We start from the raw sequence: 10,774 nt of genomic DNA, 5'->3' as shown, positions 1-10,774 counted from the left end.
ATATTTGAATCATAGCTTAACCCCTTTGGGTCTGACGTGGATCGTATTCGAATCAGCGTCATTAAACAACTCTTATGGTCACTTGGGGGCTTCCTGTTCAAACATAGGTCGTATTCGAACCAAAGAGAACATAGCTGTCGATACCCACTTGATCGGCATCGCCACAGCCACTGGGGGCTAACAGATCGTATCCGAATCTTAGCTCAACCCCTTTGGAACGGTTCACTGATCGTATTCGAATCAGAAACCCTTGAATTTTGTTCATCATATTTTACAAGTATCAACATTGGATATCTTGCGACCCTCTTGAAAATACAATGGAATACATTGCAATCCTCCAGGATTAATATTGGTTACATCAGGTTGTTAAGTACCAGGTGAACTTTTATGTGCCAATTTTCAGGAGTTATACTTACCCTCAGGGGTTGGCTTATATAAGCCGGAAAAGCAGTCGTAAGCATCACAGGGCAATGCAAGACATTTCTGCAAAGGACATAACAGATTCATATAAACTACAAAGTGCATAGTGACGGCGGCTTATGCAAGTATTAAGGGCCATAAGCATGCGCAAAGGCATAGCAAAACTCAAAGTATTTTCTACTCTGTTACAAGACTCCCCGAGTCTGAATGATGCGGCATTGTTTTTCTACAACGACATAAGCAGGTGGCGCCTGGCAATCTACTCTTGGGGTTGACTTGAAGCCTCCGGGTTATCCTTCTCCGCCTCTCCGCCGGCTGCTTTGTCCTGGAAGGATGATGAGGCCCAGTCAATGCCACTCAAGGCCTCAAACTCAGCTTCATCATCTATTAAACCGGCTGGGTCGACTTCAGGGGCAAAGGTGTGCTTACGGATTGGAGGGATCAAGCTGACATCGTCATAATGCGGCGTGGGGATTCTCCGATTCTCCTTGTCATAACCCGGCTGACACTTGGTGAGGTCAGTGTCGTTTCCAATTTGAGTGGCCACAGGGCGTATATCCCTCACGCAGGTGGTGAAATCCTTTTCATCAAATGGAGTGCCATCCTCCTTTAAACTTGGATACCCAAGAGCGATGTCGGCCGGGTCTAGCTCTGGTAACCAGGCTTTGGCCCGACTCAAAGCGGCTATTGCTCCGGCTCTTGCTTGGGCCCATCTCAACTCTTGAATCCGCCGAGGAAGTACATCAAGCCGTTGTAACACATCTTGCAAGAGGTGGGGCACATCATTTGATAAGGCTACAACGGCCAAGGCACGTTGTGACCCGATGTACAGTTGCTCTACTAGAGTATACACCGCCTTCAATTTGATCAGCATATTCTGCTTGAGGTTTGTGCTCCTGGGGCCTGTATTGGTAAGTATAAGGTAAACCTCAGGTAACAATTGAAGGAATATTTACAATATTTAATGCTTGCTTAAGATAACTTACCAAAGATCGCTGAGACCATCCGAGATATCTGGCGTTGTAAGCCGGTCAGTTCGGCTGTTGCATTTGCCAGCGACGCCTCTGCTGTCTCGGCCCGGGTCACCAGTCCGGCCTTTTCGTCAGTCCAAATTTTCTTCTCCGACTCAAAATTTTTCTTCAGCTTCTCTTGTTCAGAGACGCTGAATTCAAATTTGGAGTTGGCCTTTTGAATTTCAATCTCCTGGGCTGCCAGGCGGTTCTTCAGGTCAGCAATCTCCGATTCAAATTGACTTATGGTGGCCTGCATTGCACCGGATAGTAGTCAAGATTACGGTAAATAATATTAAGTCCCAAGCACTTTGCAAGCAAAGATACTTGACACTTGGGGGCTAATGTATACCGAAGCTTTCTAAATTATTAAGCCGGTCCTGGATATTAAGTCCCAAATACTTTGCAAGCAAAGATACTTGGCACTTGGGGGCTAATGTGTATCGCAAGTTAAAGGTATTGTGTTACATCCGGTTTAAATATTTTTCTTTAAGCCGGGCAAGCAGCTCTAACAATTTTTCTAAGTCTACAGCATATTTATTCATAAGCAATAGACTTGGGGGCTGGTACAGTAAGTATGATTGAAAGTAAGGAAGCATAAGTCATACCTCAGATTTTTGCTGTATTTGCTTCACCATGTCAATTTCCAGGTCACGGCTGCTTTGCACCTGGTTGATATAGCCCGAGACGATCTCTCCAATACTCAAATGAGTATAGTCGGTGATATCCATCTTGGCCTTACGGCGTTCTAGCAACTCCTCTTTAGCCGAGCATTTGGCAAGGACGGTGGGCCTGGCCGGCTCAACGAATTGAGCCTTGAGAAATTCCACTTCTGGGTCAGCCGTTTTGACTGGGCTAGGTGCCTCCGGGTTAACAGAACCATCAAGAATATCTTCAGCAGGCGGGTCAGAAGTTGGTGCTGCAATGTCTTGAGCCGGCTCAGGCGGCGGTTGATGTGTGGAAGAGTCGGGAGCAGCTATACCCTGTTCCGGTTCAGTCACCACAGGGGTTTGGGCCGGTTTATCCTTCTTGGTTTTCTTCCTGGGCTTAACCTGCACGCTGTGGGCAAAGCAGAGAAATAAGTAAAGAAACATGAAGAAAGAAAAACATAAGGTGAATAAATTGATATTACCCAGGGGCAGTCTTAAAAGCCGGCATGTTTGATTGCATGGACTCGCCGGATGAAGGAGAGGTATCCTGGTAATTGGAGTCAGAGGAATTGAGAGGTTGACGGATTAGACCCGCCAAAGGTAAAAAAGGGTATAAGTTGGAGATAACCTCAGTCCGACGCTTCCGGGTTGTGTCAGGCAAGCCGGAGGATAGCTCTGCATCCTTGCTGGTCCGGGTCTGCCTCCGGTTTTCAAATTGCTGTTGCTTCAAAAGAAAGTCAGGATCTTGGTAAGCCAAAGGGTGTGAAAATCTTACTTTCCGGGTTACTCTTCGAATTTTCTGACGAGGCCGAAGCTCGGAGTCGGAGGAGATTGTAATTACCTCTTCCTCGACGGGTTGGCTGTTGCCCGTGTCTTCCTGAAAGAAGGTTAATATCAGTAAGGTAGTGATAAAGGAGAAAGGGAAATTAAAAAAGTTACCTGTTCCTCATTATCATCAGTATCATCAAGCTGAAACAGCTCAGAAGCGCTTGGCTTCCTTTTCCTTGAAGTGGTGGGCTTGGCGGTTTTCCTTTCGGCTCTCTTGGCCGCCCTGGCTTTCTTGGCCGCCTCATGATCATATTGGATTTTCCAGAAGTTATCATTTGCCTGTAAAAGGTTATAAAGGGTTATGCGTAAGAATACAGTATAACATTATAAAAAATAACCCGACGGCTGGAAACTTACTGCAGGGGCCGGGTTCTTCTTGCAAAAAGGTAGTAAGCCGAAAGCGTTACTATTCACTGTGCCCTCTTTCAACAAAGACTGAGTTGTAGCTTCCACTACGTCATCTGGTAAGTCGTCAGGACTATGACGCTGAGGGTCATCTTTCTCGCCTGAATAATTACACATTAAGCCGGGGCGGCGGCTTAACGGAATTATTCTCCAAGCAACCCAGACTCGGACCAGGTCAATGCCATCTAAGCCGTTCCCTAAAAGAGCTTTAATCTTCTTGATCTTGGGGGTGAGTGGCAGACGTTCAATAGCAGTCAACTTATCCGGCAGCGGGTGAGTAGGTTCAAGGCGCAATGCACGGAAGCCGGGCAGCGGGTTTTCACCAGCCGGAGAAGTATCTTGGCAGTAGAACCATGTCTGGTTCCAGTCCTTTGGATGACTCGGCAATTCAGCATAAGGGAACAGGCAGTCTCTCCGCCTTTGAATCGATATGCCACCAAGCTCCAGACTGGGCCCGTTGGCCCGCTCATTCTGCCGGTTCAAATAGAACAATTCCCTGAACAAAAGTAGGCTGGGTTCTTCTCCAAGGTAGACCTCACAGAAAACTTGGAAGTTGCAGATATTTGACACGGAATTGGGCCCGATGTCTTGAGGTCTTAAGTCAAAGAAGTGCAAAACGTCTCTAAAGAATTTTGAACCGGGAGGAGCAAATCCCCGGCTCATGTGATCGGTAAAAATGATCACCTCCCCTTCCTTGGGTTGAGGTTTCTCTTCAGACGGGTCAGGAGCACGATAAGACATGACATCCTTCTTGGGCAGATGGCCAGACTTTACAAACTCGGACAGTTTGCTCTCTGTAACAATGGATGGGACCCAGTTGCAGGTAACCGGAGGTTTAACAGCTTTGGGTGCCATTGGGTAAATTGAAGCCTACAACAAGATAAAGGAAATTTTCCGGTTTATTATAACCCGGAGAATAAACATTATTGGGTTATTTAAGATGGCGGCTTAAGAAGGGGCCTAATGACATACAGGTAACTATGTGATAATGTTTAACAGCTGCAGGTATTAAAGATGATTAAGGTTTTCTTAAGTCGCCAGAGGCAAGCGGTGCTGACAGCCGGTATTATCTTAAACCGGTTACACGGACTACTATGGCTGAAACAGAGTCAACAGACACAGTTTTTGGCTAAGTGTGGAGCAAACAGGTTTCACAAATTGCAATTATTATTTTGGATCAAACGATGCTCTGGAAAGGAAAAATTTCTAGACCTAAAACAGTACAGGGAAGTTCATATACTCAAGGAGGGCTTCCAAAACAAGGAAATGAGATCTGTTTTCATACAGAATAAGCACACAACATCCTCCGCAGCAGTTCTATGTGGTTTTTACGATCTGAACAAGGTATTAGAGGTAAGAACTAATGGAGGTTGCGTCGGGCGATGATGAACGTCGACGAACTCAAGACAGTACTAATGCAGATCTGAGAAAGGGGGGGAAGAGAACTCACCGATGTGGAAGAACTGCGGAGGGTCGCCGTTGTTCTCTGGTCAAAAAACAGGGTGATGCAGCGGCCTGAGTCGGTGAAGACGAGGTTTCCGACGGTGGCGGCGGCGGAGCTCGAGGGGCAGAAGAGGGAGTGCGAGGAAGAAGACGACCGGAGGAAATGAAAAAGACCTAGGTCGCGCCTATTTATAAGGAGGACCGACTGAGACGGCGCGAGAAATGAGGAGACCAAGACATCATTATCCAGCGGCCCCGACGCCTCGATTTTCGGGAGGGTCAGTAAAGGCAAAGATTTGTTGAAGATATGATGAATTAAAATATAAGTTTTATTGAAGATGACGTCACGATGATTTAACTCGGAGCCAAAGGATGACGTCACGGCGGGTTACAATTTTCACGCAAGACAGAAGACTAAAGGCCAGTTCATAAGGTTTTCAAAGATTGACATGAACCGGTTCAAATCAATCTGGGGCCTAATGTTGGGGATACGACTATTTGTGTAAGCCATCCAGGAGGGGCCGGGTTATGCAAATAGAGGTTCATCAGAAGCCCAAGACCAAGGCATGAAGATGGCGGTTCACTAAAAGGCTTAAAGGCCCACAGGCGACTCTGAGGCCCGTAAAGATAAACCGCCATGATGGTATAACTTGTACTGTAAGGTAGAAGTAACTAGTCGCCGAGCCGGACACTGTTTATGAGCTGGCCGGGACTCTGTAGGCCGCAGGGCGTCAACCCATGTATATAAGGGGATGACCCGCCAGCGGCTTAGGGAGAAAAACAACTGATCGAGAGCCAGGCATAGCGTATCTCGCTCCCTGGTCATCGAAACCTCAAGCAATTCCAACCCAACTAGACGTAGGCCTTCCTTCACCGTAAGGGGCTGAACTAGTATAAACCTCGCGTGTCCTTGTCCCGATTAACCCCTTTAAGCTTCCTAGTTGCGATGGCTCCACGATTAAGTCCTTGCAAAAGGACATCTGCCGTGACAATTCCACGACAATCTCGGACATAGGCTGCGAGTCCTCGACAAACGATGGAGCAAACTGGCTGTCGGACACGACAAGGGCCTGACTAAGACCTTGCGTCTGCGTGGTCATGTCCTACAATCGTAGCACGCATTGACAGTGAGCACAACACACAACATACCGGACAATCCATGAAAGCAGGAGCATACATGTACATGGTTCATCACTATCATAGCAATCACATGCTTCATCACTATCATAGTAAGCATACCAGACAAATCTATGAACATGAACATACATCTACAACAAACAGCATGCTACAAATGGACCACCAATAGCTACAAATAACAGATTTAAGCATGATTCAACACAAGTACAAGGTTCAACTTCAAACTCTACTACTAATCTAGTCTACCACATGCTTGAACATCTAGCCCTACCACAAATTGCAACAGCGTAGCAACCAACCATATCAGCTCATAGATCAGACCACTAATCAACCATGCATCTAGATCAAACCCTAGCTGCAGCTCAGATCTAGCTAGAAGGAACAGGGAGAAAGGGGGATTAAACTCACAGAGGCCATGGCTGCAGCTTGAGGACGAGGGGGGACGGTGGTGGAAGATGAACGCCGGCCGGTGAAGGAGCTCCGACGCCGTGGACCGCCAATCGATGAAGATGTGCCGCTTACCTGCTCGTCGGTGCCGATGCGCGTCGGCGGGAAAGCGCGAACGGAGGAAGAATGGTGGCGGGAGTTGGGGCGGTGAGTGAGGGGCTAAATAGGGGTGGAGCGGCGGAAGGTGAGCCGAAATCCTCCCGCCGATTTTTCGGCGATGCGGGCGAGCTCGCGCCATCTCCCCTGCTCGCATGAGGGGCGAAGCGCGTCGCCCTCCCCTACCTTGCCCGAGGCAGGCTCGCGAGCTACTGCCAATTCGTGCGTTTCCCCTGGGCCTGGCCTGGACGTGCTTTAAGTTTCGTGCGATGCGGGCCGCACAGTGAATGCAGGAAACCAAACGGGCCAAATTCTTCCCGCCCGGGCCAGACTGGGCCTAATGCAGGAAGCCAAACACGCCCCTAATGTCTGAGTTGGTAAATAGTCTTCAAGATTTATTTTTGTCCCACCTTTTGCTGGGTTTTTTCGTCTTTCCTCCCACCTCTCACGTAATCCCTCGCACGCCAAACAAACCCACTTTACGAGGGAGCGATGCCTCCAGGTACTACCCTCGCAAGTAAGAAAATCGAACGAAAAAAAGCCGACGAAAGAAGATCAACGAAAAAATCGCTTCCTCGTAACGTGCGAACGAGCGAAGCCTCCAGGGTGCCCTCGAGCGACGCCACACCAGATCCCATCGCCACCGCCCTCGCACTCGCATCCCTTCGTCGCTGCCCTCGCACATCAAGCCGCCGCTGATCCCTGCGCTACGTCGATGGGAGCCATCGATCGTCTTGCTACGAGGACGATCCCGTTGAGGAGCCGCCGCCGATCACGCCTAGGATCCGATGCCGATCCCCTTCAGGAGCCGACGCCGATCCCTTGAGCCAGCGTTGATCCCCGTTGAGGAGCCGCCGACGAGATCATTGCGGATATAGGTATATCTGAAGTTTATACACAGTTCACCACCTCACCGCCGCCTACGCAACCCATGCCTCACCCATGATCTTGTAGAAAGGAGATGGCCGAGGTAGCCGCAGATGCGCAGACGCAGGTGGCCTCGGGGTAGCGGCGGCGCCTGCAATGGGCGCCCTTTTCCAAGGGCCTGCTGCAGCTCCCTTCTTTCTGGAGTCACCCAAACAACCAACCATCATGCACCGTGCCCCGCGCTCCCGCCATCGGATTCCGTCCGCGTCTGCCACCATGCGATTGCCTTCCTCCCTCAGGTACGCCCCCCCTCGTTCGGATCGTGAGGGAGAGAAGCATATCAAGATCGAGGCCATGTGAACCCCTTGCTAATATTGAGATATATCGGGATACTTACAAACAACGCGAGTGTACTTGTCTGCATCAAGATGAGCCCATCGGTGCTGAAATATGAAACGGTTGCTGCCGTCCCGCCATGTTGGAATAAAAGTTACATGATTCTATACTTCTTCTATTGCTGATCTTGCCATGTTGGAGAATGTCGCTCGCAGTTAATTTCTATAATCTGCACTGCAAGCTAAAGGTGTGCAATTTCTATTGGGTCCTTATATAGAAATTTGGACAATATATAAGGATCAATATAGATTTTGTTCCGTTCCGATGAACAGATCCTTCAATGGACCTATTCTAATACATCAGCCATACATAGTTGGTACATATAAATTATATAAATGGATTCAGTCAGATTTAATTTGTTTCATGTCCATGAAAATTCTCTTATCTTTTGATGCACATTTTCCGTAGGGACATACTTGGTGTGAAAATTACGTTCTTGCTTTAATATCTAATCAATATTAGGAACTACGTATGTATCCGTGTTTATTCTGTACCACTTCTGATCTAATAATGTGCCTACTTTTGTACAGTGCCCTTAACTGAAGTTGGTTATTCATGCTGGCACGAATTGGGCTGGCAAAATGCTGACAGAGGAGCAGAAGACTATGCAAGTATGTATGTGCCAAAATTGACGGGCAAGTAATGTTGACGGGTAATTAACAAGGCGGCGGTGCTGCGCGAGGCGGTCAAGTTCGAGGTCGCGAGTTGCTGCGTCCACGGATGTCCGTCGCTGCATCTTCATTCTCCTCACCTCCCCCGTCGACTGCATCTTCAACCTCCATCCGCCGCCGCCGTCCATGGGATGGTTAATGGAAGGAGAAGCTTGTGGTGTGGCTCTGAAACTCCACCATATAACGTAGGATGATCCTGCCTCCTTGATGGAGAATATTCTGGCTTATGAAGTTTGTGTCTGACTCACCATTAAATTGTTCAGTGTGCTCGCTTGTGGTTTTGTTCTTGTTTTTCATAATGGACGTCCATCCAATCAGGAATGTGAGTCATGCTATAGTTGGTAAAACAACATGGGAGGAAGATTAATGTTGTTTAGGATTTGACACATCTTCTTTTCCGAAAGGATTTTAATGTGCTGCATTGATATGCCTTTTCTATTTGATAAATTGATATGCAAAATGCCCTTTTGGAAATTGTGGTTTTCTTCTGTATTTTTGTCCTAATATAGAATGTTCTATTGCTGGATTGAATTACTCTCTCAGCATTTTTTTTGACATATTATAATGCTCAGTTTGTTTACAGGATGTTGAATGTTGTCCAAGGAAGGAATCAGTGCCGAGGTAACTTCTTTCGTAAAATATATTTTCAGTGTAACTATCGATATGATTTTTCTACGTGGTACATGCCATGAATACTAACTTATTTTCTACTCATATGGTTTAATAGGTAATCAACCTTCGATCAATCAGGCCACTGTATAGAGCTGCCATAAAAGCATATGTTAGGAAAACAAATAGATTGGTGGTTCTAGAAGAAGGCTCCCCCCAGCATCGTGTTGGTGCTGAGATATGGCTCTCTCTCTCTCTCTCTCTCTCTCCACACACATCATGTTAGGTTTGAGCAGGCCAACCCTTCTCCAATTATTCATTCGAATATACAGATTCTCCAATTATAAGAAAGAAGAATTTGATAAATTAGAGAGAGATATGCTTTCATAAATTGCTCATCCCTGAAGGTTACAAATTCAAGTGTTGGGTTTGAAGGATGAAGCAAATCCCAACTCCCAAGTAACATGTTAATATATGTTGATGCACATTTGTTTTTACTTTGCTTTAGGTTCGCATGCGTTGACAGAGATTTCATCAACGTCGCCTCCATTTTGTTGGTGAACCTACCTTTCCCTCTAAGGTTTGTGTTTCCCCCTTTTGATAGTATTTTTTTATTTTCTTGCTCAAGCCACAGATTCTATGCCTGCATATTGTTTACTTTATCCTCGCTGCAGCGACCTTGCATATGGTCATTGGGTGCTGATCGCCTCCATGTCTTTGGTGAGCCCCATGGCTCTCTCATTCTTTTGATTTTGTTTAGTTTGTTAGATTTATGAAGAGCTCTTCCATTCCAAGTTGAGAAACCTATGTTGCATTCCTATGTTGGTCCAAAAGGCCATTTCTTTGATACAGTTTATTATCAGCAAAGTCTTTAGCCAAAACTGCATTTGACTGGTTCAGTTTGTGCTGCAGATATTTCATTGATAATTTTGTCTCTTTACGTGCCCAGGTACATTATGAAGAAGAAGATTGCTGGTCGAAAAGGCCATTTATTTTATTGAAGAAATTGGCAAGGATGTATTTTCAGTACATTAGGATTTTTGGTAGTCTCATGGTTCTGCTAGGAAGATACCGTCGCTACCAGGTCAACAATCCCCCCTTCAATAATATTTGATTTATATTTTTTTATGCCATTCATCGGATCAATGTGGCTTACAATGACCGCTCGTATGTTTTGATTGTAGTATTTCTCTATGCTATTTCACTATTTTGGACTCATGTTCTTTTCATTGTGATGTAATAAGTGAAATAAATTGGGTCTAATTCTTTGTGTAGACATAGGTGTTTTAAAGAAATATATGGCTTGTTTTATTTTTGGCCCTTTCTTCCTAGCCATTGGATATGCACCTTGTTGGGGAACGTAGTAATTTCAAAAAAAATCCTACGCACACACGGGATCATGGTGATGCATAGCAACGAGAGGGAGAGTGTGTCCATGTATCCTCGTAGACCGAAAGCGGAAGCGTTAGCACAACGCGGTTGATGTAGTCGTACGTTTTCACGATCCGACCGATCCAAGTACCGAACGCACGACACCTCCGAGTCCAGCACACGTTCAGCTTGATGACGTCCCATGAATTTCGATCCAGCATAGCTTTATGGGAGAGTTTTGTCAGCACGATGGCGTGATGACGGTGATGATGATTCTACCGATGCAGGGCTTCGCCTACGCATCGCTACGATATAATCGAGGTGGATTATGGTGGAGGGGGGCACCGCACACGGCTGGAAGAGATCAACAAATCAACTTGTGTGTTCTAGGGTGCCCCCCTGCCCCCGTATATAAAGGAGCAAG

The 10,774-nt window shown here is 46.6% G+C and overlaps 1 protein-coding gene across 10 annotated transcripts; it reads left to right on the top strand.

Moving 5' to 3' along the window:
- The first annotated feature begins 6,889 nt into the window (after nucleotides 1-6,889).
- Nucleotides 6,890-10,300, top strand: LOC123061120 (uncharacterized). 10 transcript variants are annotated; one of them, XR_006428499.1, is made up of 8 exons: nucleotides 6,896-7,314; nucleotides 7,391-7,602; nucleotides 8,230-8,527; nucleotides 8,954-8,991; nucleotides 9,098-9,265; nucleotides 9,488-9,559; nucleotides 9,654-9,699; nucleotides 9,929-10,300. XR_006428499.1 is itself a non-coding variant. In XM_044484065.1 (7 exons), exons 3-7 carry the CDS (start codon nucleotides 8,502-8,504, stop codon nucleotides 10,091-10,093), a joined length of 375 nt encoding a protein of 124 aa, XP_044340000.1. In that variant the 5' UTR covers nucleotides 6,899-7,314; nucleotides 7,391-7,602; nucleotides 8,230-8,501; the 3' UTR covers nucleotides 10,094-10,300. The 10 variants fall into 10 exon arrangements, 2 of the variants coding, with proteins under 2 accessions (XP_044340001.1, XP_044340000.1); XR_006428497.1 differs by having other exon boundaries at nucleotides 6,897-7,314; nucleotides 8,230-8,991; XR_006428496.1 differs by having other exon boundaries at nucleotides 6,899-7,314; nucleotides 9,098-9,559.
- The last annotated feature ends 474 nt before the right edge of the window (nucleotides 10,301-10,774 follow it).

This window comes from Triticum aestivum, chromosome 3A, assembly GCF_018294505.1.
Source record: "Triticum aestivum cultivar Chinese Spring chromosome 3A, IWGSC CS RefSeq v2.1, whole genome shotgun sequence".
NCBI lineage: Eukaryota > Viridiplantae > Streptophyta > Magnoliopsida > Poales > Poaceae > Triticum > Triticum aestivum.
This window is presented reverse-complemented; position numbering and strand designations above follow the sequence as displayed.

What these genes read in the sequence shown, in the direction of transcription:
- LOC123061120 (XM_044484066.1), top strand. Translation starts at nt 8,502, where the DNA reads ATGGTTAATGGAAGGAGAAGCTTGTGGTGTGGCTCTGAAACTCCACCA. An exon ending in CTGAAACTCCACCATATAAC is followed by an intron (nt 8,556 to 8,953) that starts GTAGGATGATCC and finishes GTTTGTTTACAG; the next exon opens with GATGTTGAATGTTGTCCAAG. An exon ending in AACCTACCTTTCCCTCTAAG is followed by an intron (nt 9,560 to 9,653) that starts GTTTGTGTTTCC and finishes TCCTCGCTGCAG; the next exon opens with CGACCTTGCATATGGTCATT.